The sequence below is a fragment of the Podarcis raffonei genome, chromosome 3 (genome assembly GCF_027172205.1).
Source record: "Podarcis raffonei isolate rPodRaf1 chromosome 3, rPodRaf1.pri, whole genome shotgun sequence".
Classification (NCBI taxonomy): domain Eukaryota; kingdom Metazoa; phylum Chordata; class Lepidosauria; order Squamata; family Lacertidae; genus Podarcis; species Podarcis raffonei.
This window is the reverse complement of record NC_070604.1, coordinates 63,895,971-63,910,606: the sequence shown is the minus strand read 5'-3', so window position 1 is coordinate 63,910,606 and position 14,636 is coordinate 63,895,971. Positions and strand designations below refer to the sequence as shown.

Sequence of the window (14,636 nt, the reverse complement as noted above, 5' to 3'; positions counted from 1 at the left end):
GCTTCTCCTGTAGTCACAGCCTTGGATTCAAGCAGAAATCAAGCATGGCTGTCACTTGCTGGATTCTGACAGTAGCCTGCTTTTAACCCAGCTCTAGCTCACACACAATTTGGTTTTTGTCTTTCTCACTATCAGTCAGGTAGGGGAGAGGTCCCTTCCATTTGCAAATTCCTTTCTTATACCAATGACCAATACTTAGGGCTATTATCTCACCAAGAAATCCGTCTGGTTTCATCAACAATGGAATCCCCCAAACTCACAACATCTTAGGTGCCTTAGAAGAAAGGCAACAAATAGATAAATTAACCCAGGCAGACTTTTGATATTGTCTCAGCTACAATACTTTTCAAAAGGCTATTCCCAGGTTCAGCTATGACTTAACAGTTGCTGAACCTTCCTGTGGCAGCGAGCAAGTTATTGTCATCCAGAGGAGGAAAAAACTGAAACACATTGCAGAGTTCCCAAAAATAGACCAGAGGCAATTGTACTTCATCCAGCAGAGCTTTACTGCTACTGAAGGCAAATGAGCATAATGGTCATACATTCAGGTTTGGCACAGTCCATAAGAAATCCAGTTGCAGCAGACTTAACCTTTACCTTAACAACTTATAATATGACTAAACCTTAACACCATAGCATATAGAACAGAACACCACACTAGAACAGATAGATAGAAAGAGAAAGTGAAACCCAGGCTTCTTCTGGCTGTATTTTTATAGTCAGCATGACCTTGACAGAAAGAGATAAGAGAACCAGTTTAAACCAGCTGAAGCTATAACCCAAACATCATGAACTTTCTGTCACACAGAGAAGCTTCCAAAACCCTCTTGAATTAATGATGATGATGATGATATAATAATAATAATAATAATAATTTATTTATACCCTGCCCATCTGGATGTGGGTGGCACTGTGGGTAAAACCTCAGCGCCTAGGACTTGCCGATCGCATGGTCGGCGGTTCGAATCCCCGCGGTGGGGTGCACTCCCGTCGTTCGGTCCCAGCGCCTGCCAACCTAGCGGTTCGAAAGCACCCCCGGGTGCAAGTAGATAAATAGGGACCGCTTACCAGCGGGAAGGTAAACGCTGTTTCCGTGTGCCACGCTGGTTCGCCAGATGCAGCTTGTCACGCTGGCCACGTGACCCGGAAGTGTCTGCGGACAGCGCTGGCTCCCGGCCTCTAGACTGAGATGAGTGCACAACCCTAGAGTCTGTCAAGACTGGCCCGTACGGGCAGGGGTACCTTTACCTTTACCTTTTGCCCATCTGGCAGGGCTTCCACAGCCACTTTGGGCGGCTTCCAACAAAATATTAAAATACAGTAATTCATCAAACATTAAAAGCTTCCCTAAACAGGGCTGCAGAACAGGAAAGATCTCTACACATCAGATCAATACTTTCTGTACTAAGAAATGCAAACTGACAGTTATAGCCCACTTAAATTATAAATGCAGTTGAGACTAACCATGAACTCCTGTGTAAGCTAACTCAGAAGTAAGCCCCACTGAGTTCAATTAGACTTACTCCCAAGTAAGAGGGTATGGCATTGCCACCTAAGCCCCACTGATTCCAGGACTACTGATTAGACATCCCTAGGACTGCATTGGAAGTGTGTTTTCTGTAGCTCATTCTTCATCATATCACTTAAAACTTCTTAGCCATTTTCCCTCCTCTTCTGTTTGGCCAAAATAGTACATTTAGGATCAGGGAGAAGTGGAGGGAGGCCTTTGGGTTGACTCTTAACAGCTTTCAGTCTACAGAGAAACATTCAGTGGTACCTCGGGTTACAGACGCTTCAGGTTACAGACTCCGCTAACCCAGAAACAGTACCTCGGGTTAAGAACTTTGCTTCAGGATGAGAACAGAAATCGTGCGGCGGCAGCGGGAGGCCCCATTAGCTAAAGTGGTATCTCAGGTTAAGAACAGTTTCAGGTTAAGAACGGACCTCCAGAACGAATTGAGTCCTTAACCTGAGGTACCACTGTACATGTCCGAGTGAGGGATTTACACTATCATAGTTTCTTCTCCTAACATTCAAGCATGCAGGTTGGAGGAGTGATATGGTCCACAAAAATCTCTGTCATGTGATTATTCCTGACACATAGATTGGCTCTAAAAACATCTTGTGCTTCTATTCTGCTATTCGTGCACATGTGTTGTTGTATTTAATGAAGGCATGAATAGATATAAATCTCTTTTTCAAGCTAACTTAGGGACGCACAGGGATGTGGATTTACATTACCATTTCAACCTTTACATGCACTTTTCCCTGTTGTATTAACATATGTGCTCTTCATGAAGTATTAGCTCTGTTTATGAGGAGTGATTGTAAAGGCTGATCTCAAGAATAGCCCCAACTCACACAATGGGGCTTCCTTTAGCACATATGATTGAGTTGTCAGGAGTCCATGAGCTACTCCTAGCCTAACTAGCATTCAGCATCTTCCCCAGTCCAAAAACCTCTCTCGTTTTTCATCTCACCTGCTTTGCCTTATTCTGAGCATGCCAGGCAAAGCAGCCTGCTCAGTTTCGGGAAAAGCCATGTGTGTTGAATCCCCATCCAAAAGGTGATCAAAGTGTCTTCCTTCCTTTTTGATTTGACCAGTGAAGGATCTTTGGTGCCTGAAGTGTGAGTCATCATTTTTCAGTTTATATTATATATTACCATTGCATTTGGGGAATGGAGCATAGGGGTGGGGGTGACTCTGGGTTTAGACAGCTTTCTCTGTTTACTTACTCAGACTTGGTATAAGGCAGCTTCCTATGTTCTTTTGCAGAGCTCTTTGTACTGCAGCTTAGTAATCAATGGCCTTTTCTAATTCTTTATTTCTACATTCTGCAGGATTAGATCAGGACAGTAAAAGAGATGAAATGCTGTGATCCCTTTTAACAAGACTGGTAAACTGACAGCCCAAAAGGCAGATATCACCCCCAAAACACATTTAACATCTTCGCTCAGTTTCATTTGTAAGAAAAATAGGCAATGAATCTCCATATGCATTTTACTGCCAATCTGCTGCTTGAAGATACAGTGGTGCCTCTACTTACGGACGCGATCTGTTCCGGGGTGCTCTTCGCACCTCAAAAAGTCCATAAGTAGAGCATCACTTCTGCACGTGTGCATGACACGATAGTGCGCTCCTGCGCATGCATGAAACACGCAGACTGGGTTTGCCGCGTTCGTAACCTGAAAAAAACGCAACGTGAAGCAAATACAACTCGAGGTATGACTGTATATGTTTTAAGGAAGCATATCTGTATATGTTTTAAGGAAGCATATACCCCCCTCCTTCGTTCCTTCCATGTCCTCATGCCATCAAAATGCAGGGGCTTCATAGTTATAAAGCCTTGATCATAGGTTGTGGTAAGTTGGTTTGTTCAAACTTCTGGAACAATATAATGTCTGGACAATATAATGGCTGCCTGGAATATAGTAGCTGGACTCCCTTGGGAGGAAAGGCAGGATATAAATTTAATAAATAAATCTGCCTTGTAGAAAGAGATGTAGCTTTTAGTAGTCTGAAGCTGCATTCCTGTACACGCTTACATAGGAGGAAACCTCACTGAACACCACAGAACTTACTTCCAAGGAAATATGTATATGATTGTGCTGTCAGAAGTTTATGTTAAAAAGAAATAAATAGGGAGAAACACTGTAACAGTGTCTTAACTCAATGAAGCTACACAGTATGGCTAACAGTTTTTAGTTTCTCTCTCACACATCAAACCTTACTGTGAAGGAAGTTTGCAGTGCATTTTTCAGAAAACAATAGTTAGAAGTCAACAAGAAAGTTTCTTCCACAACCCAATGCAACATTTACACTTTGGCTGCAATAAATGGCTGGAGGAAAATATTTCACAAGAGTCCAAGAGGGCTTCCACCTATGTACGTTATTGACAATGGGTTATATGGGCAGATGTTTTGCTTAAAACAGGAGCACAAATCCTAAATGATAGGGTCTAGACATGGGTGTAGCCAAGGGGGACCAGGGGGGCAGGTGCCCCCCTAAAGCAAGTAAATCAATAAAAATAATTAACTGAGGTTCTGGCCCCCAAACATAAACCTGGCTATGCACATGGGTCTAGACCAGGGGTCAGCAAACTTTTTCAGCAGGGGGCCACTCCACTGTCCCTCAGACCTTGTGGGGGGCTGGACTATATTTTTTTGGGGGTGAACGAATTCCTATGCCCCACAAATAACCCAGAGATGCATTTTAAATAAAAGCACACATTCTACTCCTGTAAAAACACCAGGCAGGCCCCACAAATAACCCATAGATGAATTTTAAATAAAAGGACACATTCTACTCATGTAAAAACATGCTGATTCCCAGACCACCTGCGGGCTGGATTTAGAAGGCGATTGGGCTGGATCCGGCCCCCAGGCCTTAGTTTGCCTACCCATGGTCTAGACAAGAACAATAATACAGTAGCTTCTAAATCTGCATGTTGTTTCCCCAAATGTAAATAGGAGCCAACTAGTATTAAAAGGGCGGCAATGGGGATTTTGAGTTCACTGCAGTGGAATTCATGAAAGGCAATTCCTAAGTGACAATCCAGAGAAAACAAACAGAAAGGAATTTGCGTTTTGTTTTCCCCAAATGTGAACCAGGGCCAAGCAGAATTTAAAGGGAGGGGGCGGGAATTTGAGTTCGCGGGGGACAAATTCACAAGGGGCAGGAATTTCCTACACACTTTATATGTTCAAAGGATGCGCGGGTCACAGGCTTGCAAATAAGCTACATTCCCGCATTTTGCTCTGCTCTCTTGGCTTCAAAAATCACCAGGGCTCCAGCGCTGCTTCCGCTTATCAAACGGGACGGCGGCAAAAAAAGCACCGGCCCCTATCGGTGTTAGGGAAAGTGAAAAGAGGCTGCAGTTGTCCCTCCACACCGCCAGGTGGGGTGGGGGAGAGGGAAACGCAGAAGCAGATTAATCAGCAAGCTGGGGGGGAACCATGCGTGACACACTACGCGCGTCAGCCTATTTTCGCATCCGGGTCCCACGGGCGGCTTCTTGAGGCGTTTCCTCCCCCCCCCCTTTTTTTTTTGCAGGAACAGAGTTAAGTCGGGGCCGTAGTTGCGCGCGAGTTCCGCCAGGCCGAGAGGGCGTGGCTACGTCCAAGGAGAGACGTCCGTAAAACTTTTTTTACCGGGAGTCCCTCACATACACACATACCTACATGCGCGCGCACACACCCCTTCTCTTCTTCTTCCTCCCTTTCGAACGCCACGCCCCCTTCCCCCTGGTGTCGAGGCGCTTCCTCCGCCTTCCCCTCCCCAACTCCTTTAAGGAAGGCTGCGCGAGATCAACAAGCAACAGCTGAGGCGGCGCGCGCGCGCAAGCGAGAGAGAGCGCACGCGCCCCCTTCTCTTTCCTTCCGCCCCCCTCCCTCCCCTTCCCCTCCCCCTCACGGCCGTTTCCTCACGGAGCCGCCGCCGCCTCCAGCGGTGGCTCCCGCGCGTGTGAGCGCGGCCCCGCGTCCGTCCGTTTGTTTCCCCTGCCGTCCGTCGTCCGTCCCTCCGCCCCGCCCAGTGGCAGGATCGATTCCCGGGGCAGGGCCGGGGCCGGGCCGGGCTGGCGTAAGATGGAGGGTCTGACGCTGAGCGAGACCGAGCAGCGCTACTACTGCGACCTCTTCTCGTACTGCGACACCGAGAGCACCAAGAAAGTGGCGTCCAACGGGAGGGTCCTCGAGCTCTTCCGCGCCGCGCAGCTGCCCAGCGAGGTGGTCCTGCAGGTAAACCCGCCGCCGTTGCCGCCTCTCCCTCCCGAGACCCCCTCGATCCCAGGGGCAGCAGGCTCCGTACTCAAGGGGGCGGCGAAGGGGGTGGGTGGGGGTGGAGAACGCGGTACGTGCCCAGCTCCCCCCACACCACCGACACGCTCCGTCCCCCACCCTTCCCACGTTCACACGCCCATCCTGGGCCCCCTACTCGGGGGTGGCTGCGGAGGGTTTCCTGCCCCGCGATGGGTTGAGCTGAGGGTATTAGCTGTGGCGGAATACGAGGGAATATTTTTTTAAAAAAACAAGAGGCATACAGAAAAACGTGGTGTTGGTGTTCGTGGGGGCTTAGATAGACTCTGGCACCCCCGGATGCAGGGGATGTTCCCCTTGGAGTATTCCTTTTTTCACTTATTACAACGCATAGCATAGTTATGTACATAACACAGTGTATCCAAGAGGGTTTTGTCAATGGGCTGTGTGTGTGTGTGTGTGTGTGTGTGTGTATGTATGTGTGTGTGTGTATATATATATATATACACACACACACACACACACACACACACACACATACACACACGTATACATATATGTGTGTGTGTGTATCCCATATTTTAAAATAGCAACGGAGAAAATGAGTGGTAAAACTTGTAAAGTTCAAGGTACGTGATTGCTGCTTGGTTTGTTCTTGGGAAATTTAGATTCCTGCACTGCAGTGGGTGGACTAGATGGCCCTTGTGGTCCCTTCCAGCTCTACAATTCTAGGTAGTTTGGGGACTGCACAGGAAACAACCTGGTTCGTACATCTTGGGAGGAAGTATTGAAGTGACCCTGGCCTGAAGAAAGTATGGAAATTTGCTTTTACGTACATGTGCTACTAGGTCAATCTAATATTATTACTGTACTGCCCAATTTGGACAACACTAATTTTGTTGTATCAGTTCTCTGAATTGCAGAGCCTTGACACTTTGCTGTTGTGAAATTAAGTTTAGTGCAGCAGTTCTGTTTCCTGTTTTCTAGGAGCTTCCCTGATGGCCCAAAGAACTATGTGGTGCATGCTGAACTATAGTTGCTTCTTATTTTCACTTATGTGACTGATTCACTTTAATGACTTGGGCCAGAGTGCTCAGTTGCAATAGCCACTGTGGTTTCATGGTTAGAGGGTTGGACTATGGCCTATGAGCCCAGGGTTCGAAACCCCACTTGGCCCTGAAGCTCCCAGGGTGACCTTGGGCCAGCCACGGTCTTTCAGCCTAACCTATCTCACACAGTTGTTAGGATAAAATGCGGAGGGGAAAGCCATGTACACCAGCTCAAGCTCTTTAAAAAAAAGGATGATGTAGGAAATAAATAATAAGAATCATAATATAAGTTATTGGGGTAGTCCATGACTCACATAAGTGTCCAGACACAGAAATGTGTGACTTGGTTACCATGCTAATATTAGACACTAAATTGCAACAAGCAGGTTATTCTGAGACACTGGCCCCTCTCAAATGTTTCAGTTTGTCATTAATTTGCAATACACATGTTAACAGACATTTAGTAAAGTTCTTTAAAATGTATAGATTTAAAATGTGCACATGTAGTGGAAGGGTTCTCATGAGGAATACTGAGTTCTAGCTGGGAAGTAATGGCTGTGTTACATGGTTTGAGTATCGTTAAGTCTGCCCTGTGTATTACAAAGCTGTTGGCAAAAAGCACATACAGAGAAGCTATCATGTTTGTAGTGCTTCAGCTTGTAAAATATGGAGAAGGCCTTGAAGCTTGACGTAATTGGAGTTCATCTAATAGATAACTTATCTGGCAAACTATTGCCTGTTTGTCTCTGGACACAGATGCTATGTCCAAAGGGAGTCAGTCTTTAGTTACAGTTGAATGAGACCCACAACTACTATAGTCTGCAAAATGAGTACACTTGTGTATAATCTTCGTATAAAGCACTTCACGTTCATTAGGAGCATTAAGTGCTTTGCTGTCTGGCTAAAAACAGTATGCTGGAGGTGGAATTAAAAATCTTTATATTATTAAAACTAGCAGCACCCACTTGGCATGTTCATCACTGTTCTTTATAAGCTTTCATTTGTAAGTGTCTTGAAATGACGATTGTCAACATGGTCTATGGAGAGGTTTTACTAGAATAACTACTTTAGATCATACTGCTAACACCATCTCCTATGTTTCCTGATAATGATAAAACTGTTCACCCAGTGCTCCCAGCTGCCACACTGCTCTATGGAGCCTTAAAAGTTAATATTTCTGTGATGCACTACTCGTACATTAGAGAATCTTGGTCTGGATATACATAAAAAGAAATTTATGGGTCTGTAGAGGGTGTAACTCCATGCTGTACATCTTACAACACAATCCTGAGCATATTTACTAGAAAGAAAATTCTACTGACATAAATAGGTCTTATTTCAAAGCATGTGTACATAGGATTGCAGCCTTGGCAAAACTTTAAGGTCTCTATGTCAGATTAAACTTGGTTTCCAGTATCTGGCCAAGTATCCCTGTATCTTTCCTTTCTCTAGTTTAAAAAAAATAAGACAAGGAATAGCTAACATGGAATGTTAAAAACATCCTATCAGTTTAACCATGTGTACAAGAAAGTAACTACTTTGCAATGTATACACATATATGAACATTCTTGTATTAGAGCTGTGCATTTACAGCAAAACTTACACTGCCATCAATTTCACACAGTGTATATGCAGCTTAAAACCTGTTGTAAAAGGTCATGTGTGCAGTGACCCTTAAAAGTGTGTGGAGGGTAATAACCTTGTCTTATAGGAAACAGAAGTAGAACATCATAGGATGATTTGTGTGCCCGGCAACAGGATTGCATCAGCAGTTGTACTAGTTTTAAGTCAAGACATTCTGGTTCAGCCTCTCTGCAGTCTGGTGTATGTTGTGAAGCTCATCTGAGTAGAATAGCAAATTAAACAGCTAATATCCAACTGCCCCGCCAATTTTAGCAGGCCCAAGTGCTGCCTTAGTGACTGTGAGGATCCGTGTCCTAACTTAGCTGGCTGATAACTTTAGTCTCTCTGTATTTCTCTATATTTTTCTCTGAATAGCAAATGCTGTTTTACATTTTGCTGTTAAATGCATGAGTGATGATGTTCCATTCTTTGTATTTTTGTTGTTGGTTAAGCTATTTTAAATGTTAAGTGATTTTAAAATGCTGTTAAATAAATAGGCAAAATGTTCAGTTATCTGTCAGGATCAAGCTCCAAAGGAGGAAGCCCATTATCAGTACAAATGTAAATCAAATTAAGTTGAGAGACAATTGATGCATAAGATGTAAGTAGAATAATCTAGGAAAACTTCGGCCATGATTCTGTTCAACAGGAGTTGTAGGAAGATGGTAGGTAAGAAAGTTAAGAAAATAAGAAGAATCCTGCTGGATCGGGCCAAGGAGAGATGATTAAAAACCTACTTAGGCTGCTACTCTGGGCTTTGATCAGGCAGTTGAGCACATTCCCATAGAGCTCAAGAGCTGGTTGTGCCTGCAATTGCTTGACATGTAACAGTGAATTGTAAATAGGGTAACTAGAAAAGAAATACCAAATACTACGTATTTTTAAATGAGTACAAATAAGTTCTGAATTTCAGTAAGTTCAGTAGGTGAGCTCTTCCTTAATTTTTAACTTTTGAACCAGCTTATCTTTGACAGTATTTTTAGAAAACTATGTTACTTGTAGAAAGGTGGAATGCAGGTACATCTGGTGCAGCAAGTTTGTTTTGTTTTTAAAGGTGGGTCATGTTTAGCTGCTATTCATTGAACTGGAACGGTTGATCCATATGTAAATGTATGTGGGTTATCTGCTATTGTAAGCAATAGTTCAAGCATTCTACTAGTTCAAGCGACTCAATCAAGCATTTTTAAAAAGTCTAGAAAACATTTGCATTATAGAGGATGGCTGTTAGCATGCATGCTTTACACACCTACAAAACAAAATCCAGAATGTGGAAAATCAAGTTGTCTCAAAGTTTATTCTCCTAAAGGAACTAGGATTACCATAACTAATGGACCCTAGACTCGGGCTATATCAAATATCGTTCAGAATTGGTTATGAAGTCCACATAACGATAACGTTTTGATAAAAAGGGAGAGGATGGGGGATTTTGGGGGGCCGGCTTCTGTGTCATAATAGGGAGAAATAAAGTGGGGAAGATTTAACAGTTGCTGCCTTATTCTGAAATGGGAGATTGGGTGGTTGTTGTGAGGTGAGAGTGATGGGGAGGGTGGGTGCTTGTCATTAAGCAGTGCAAGCAAATGCGTGTCTACTCAGAAGTAAGCCCTACTAAATTCAGTGGGGCTTATTCCCAGGAAAGTAGAAGTAGGTTTAGTTGAACTGAGTGGGGCTTGCTTACTCATGCATAGAATTGCAGTTGGCCCTCTGAGTGGAGGAGATGCAACTTGACATTAGTAGATTACATAAATTAGTCTTAAATTAGTAGAAAACAGATTAAATTGTTAATCATATGTAAGCTTAATTAATATTTTTACTAAACTTACTACTTTTGTAAATTTTAAATTTGCCCCTAAAACTGCCTAGAACATTAATATATTCTCCAGAAATATTTCATGGTTTAGTTGAAGCATGCCATCATTGAGTTAATTTTCATATAATTATATATATCAAATTTATTTTTGTTGTTGTTTTCTCATATTTGTATTCTCTGTGACTCACCACTGTATTTTGGATTGGCCTGGACTTGAATACCACCATTTGGCATCCAAACTCAAAACCAAAGTCTTGTTTGGATGCATTTTGGCTTGCCTGCTGATGAAAGTGATGGTTTCATCAGTATGTGGTGATTTAGACCTGTAACTTAGTAGCAGTTGCCAGGACATTACCATGTTCGCCTCTATGTAGCTCCATCTTATTTCATATATCGTGATATATTGGTATATCACAATGTTAGCTGGTGATATATCGCAATATTGAAAACCAAATATTGCCCAGCCCTAATGGAGACCATAGATGGCACCTGTCATGCTTTATCTATGTCCTGCTGGGGTATTGCTAAGGCTGTCAAAATAATAGGGAAATGTACTGTAATACCTTTCACAGAACAACATGCTCATTGTGTTTGTAGAAAACTATGGGAGGTATCTGGTTGGTAGTGTATTGATAGAATGTATCCATCTGCAGAAGAAGGCACACACACACCCAAATACCCTTCCAAAATCTGCTCCAGATGATCACTCTCACAGTGCAGCTTTCAGTCAGCAAATATTGGGGAAAGTTGTGACTGGTTGGTTGCTCATTCTTGGTTGCTTCTCCTGTCAAATCCAATAAAACCAGATCCTACATATGTCCTTCCAGTGTTATTATACAAGTACACTTGCTTATAGCATCAATAAAGATTGATATAGGTGCTAGTGCTAGCAGTAGAATAAAATTAGTTGTAGGTTTACAGTCATACCTTGGAAGTCGAATGGAATTCGTTCCGGAAGTCTTTCCAAAATGTTCGGAAACCAAAATGCGTCTTCCGATTGGCTGCAGGAAGCTTCTGCAGCCAGTCGGAAGCCATGCCAGACGTTCGGCTTCCAAAAATCATTCATACACCAGAACACCCACTTCTGGAATTTGATCATTCGGGATCCGATTTGTTCAGGAGCCAAGGTGTTTGGTACAGTTATGGTTGTGGAACTTCTAGGATCCTAATGCTATTGCAGTTCTAGAGAGTGTGGTACACAGACCCAAAAAATCCTTTATTTCATGCCACAGCATACACTTAACTAATTTGCATGGTTACTGTTGCACACAATAGCTTTGTGAAGTGTAAGTTTTGTAGTATAAGCTATAGTTTGTGTACGTGACAATATAATAAAATACTGTTGTGCGTGTTGTCAAAAATACATCTTCCCATTTACACTGTGGTATGTTATGTAGGTACAACAAATGGTAATTGGATGGCATTTTTAACGTGTGTTTTTTTAAAAAAATCAGTCTTCTAATATTGTGTCTGGGACACCATTTTCCTGTCATATTGCATTAAATTTAACTTTTTTGTACCTTACATAGCAGGGGTTTCGTTAGTTATGTTTATATTAAACAGACAATGGCTACAGTCACATATAATGATGCCAGCAAACTATGAGTTGCATGCTGGTGCAGACAGCTTAAGCAGTCCCTGATTTGTTCCTCCACCTCTAGGAGTGAAGGGTTGCTTGAGTTGTGTGTACAGCCTAATTTAATTCACCATGATTTGTTGGCAGTATTTTGTATGGCTTATGACCCTTTCGTTTCAATATTCCAGTGGGGCAGCTCAGCACTGAGAACACTCTACAGTATATAGTTGAGTTGATGCTGACTTTTTAAGAGCCTCATCAAGCTACATTTGTCCCTAGCAAACATCATTATGCTACATACAGACATACATTTAACATTGTAAATAAAAAATAACTCTCCCCCCCCCCCCCCGTTTTTTAAAAAATAAAAGCAGAATTGATTCTTAGGAGTTGAACTTTGCACAAGTCATACTTTGATTACAGTTGGGTAGAGCAGTAAGATAAATTTGTTCTGAGGAGCAGTTATGGGTTGCTGACTGAAACAAATATTCATATTGGTATCGGGATAGTGTCAGGAAGGAAAAAACAAAATTTAAGAGGAATATGTGAACAAGGACATGAAAAGCTAGGTGTTCAGTTTAATTTAAATATTGGCCACAGATTGCAATTAAAATGTAATAATACAGTACATCAGATGTTTAATAAGGGAACTGGTATTTGTTATAATGGGCAAGAGAGAGATATCAACCAAAATTATTTGCCATTGTAGCAAACATCAAGTGAAGGTATTGAGAATGAGACCAGTGAAATTGAAGTGAATCACTGTGCAGGAGAATGAGAACATTTTTTTCCTACCATAGTTTAATAGAAAACTACTGCACTTATGATATTATAGCAATAGTATTTATTGGCAAGCATATATAGAGTACAGTGAACTAATGTTTCTACTTCACCAAATTTATTATATTCATTTTGCTGGATGTTTCGGTTTTCTCTAGATCATGGAACTTTGTGGTGCAACAAGACTTGGATACTTTGGAAGAAGCCAATTCTACATTGCTTTGAAACTAGTTGCAGTGGCTCAGTCTGGGTTTCCACTGCGAATGGAGAGCTTGAATTCTGGTAAGCCTTGAAATAAGTATTGAAATATAATTGACTAGGTTATTAAAATATGGCTCTTGTCTGATACCCCTCTACCAGCATATACCACTGACATGATTCCTCTGATGTTTTCTTAAACATCTCTTCCTTTAAAGGAAGTTTCCTCTAATAAGAACTTTTCTTGCATGACTGTTTTTAATGCCGTTGCAAGCAGCTCTACTCTAAGGATAAAAAAATGATATTCCCAAAGTGGAAAAAACATCAATGTCCCAATTCATTGACAATTTTGTACTTTAGATGTCAGACTATATGCTTTCCTTCAAATAATAGTTAGGTTTTAAACCTATGGTTATATTCTAGGAGGTTTAGACTTCTGATTGAAAGTTAGAAATGAGAAGCTCTGAGATGGATGTCATCAGAAATTTCGGCTACTTAGGCCTGCCTATTATTTTCACTTGATCCAGTCTGCAGACTGTGTTAACTTAGTGTCTTTATGTCATGTGTAAAGGTAAAAATGAGATAAAGGAACTGAGGCAGAAATAAAGTAATGATGGCTGATGGCCTTTATACTCATTTTTTGTATCTGTTGGGACAGAAAAAATGAACTGGGTAATACCCAGGTTAGCACTCATAACACACTTTTTTTTATTGGTGTCAAAAATGTGGCTATTTACCAGAACAAAGAGCTTTGCGATAGGTAGCGTATACCAAGGGGCATTTGTGTTTCCTCAACAACAGGACTTAAGTCTGAGTAGCTAACTGCTTTTGAAACTTGAGAAGATGGCAAGAAGGTCTGCTATTCTACTAAGTTTTTTTTAAAAAAAACCCCAGTTAGCGTAAACAAGCTCTTTTCTTTGCTTAGAATGATCTTTTTTTAATCCTCCTCATGAGGAATAGTATGCTTTTACAACTCTGTATCTGTTGTTTAGAGATGTAAGTGTTCTGTTTGTCAAACAGAGTTGGCGTTCCTCTCTTTGTTACCTCACAATTAAGTTATTATAGTATTTGATGTTGAGGTACCACATATTAGTAGAAGCAGGTGCTGAAAACTGCTGCCTTCTCTTAGAGAAGTTGCCCACCTTGAACCTCTTAGTGCATTTGACCCATAGAACTTCAAGTGGTTTGGAGCTTGACATATATAAGATGAGCTGCAATTCAGAGCAGTACATAACTTTTATTTACTTACTATTTCAGTAATTTCTAACTGACACTTGCTTTTCAGAACTTTCTCCACAACTGTTAAGATAAATTTTTTTAAGTGAAAACAAGCTGTCAGCATTGCCATGGTCCTGTTGATCGCATAAAACAAGTTTTTTGGGGGGGAGGGCAGCTTCAGGTTGTATGCTCTCATTGCTTGGAGAGAGGTGAATATAAATATAAAAGAAATATAAAAGGTTCCTGTGGGTGTTGAAAAATATCTGTCTATGAAATACTTAACATGCTAATGTCCATCTGTAGTCACTAAGGTGAAAAATTCAAGTTGGCTTCAAAGTTTGAGCTGTTAAATTCCTGTTCTGGCGAGAATTCTTTCTTCAACTGAATTGTCACAATCTTGATTGCAATTTTGAATTATTTGAATACTCTATTGGTTTTATATGGTTAATACAGGGGTGGATAATCTTTTTGTTTTCAGGGACCAAGCCTTTAGCTGGCCCCACCCCATAGGCCAACTTTGACAAATGGGTGTGGCAAGCTACCTGTCAATCACACAACATTGTTATGTTGTCACATGATTGGCAGGTGGGTTACCCTGCCCACCTGTCAAAACCCTTTGCCACTTACA

At 41.9% G+C, this 14,636-nt stretch overlaps 1 protein-coding gene across 5 annotated transcripts in view; it reads left to right on the top strand.

Moving 5' to 3' along the window:
- The first annotated feature begins 5,380 nt into the window (after positions 1-5,380).
- Positions 5,381-14,636, top strand: part of REPS1 (RALBP1 associated Eps domain containing 1) — a 40,335-nt gene continuing 31,079 nt past the window's right edge. For all 5 annotated transcript variants that reach the window (XM_053382046.1, XM_053382049.1, XM_053382048.1 and 2 more), the window contains exons 1-2: positions 5,381-5,739; positions 12,751-12,874. In XM_053382046.1, coding sequence (XP_053238021.1) covers positions 5,587-5,739; positions 12,751-12,874 — 277 coding nt within the window. In that variant the 5' untranslated portion in view covers positions 5,381-5,586. The remainder of the gene's footprint in view (positions 5,740-12,750; positions 12,875-14,636) is intronic.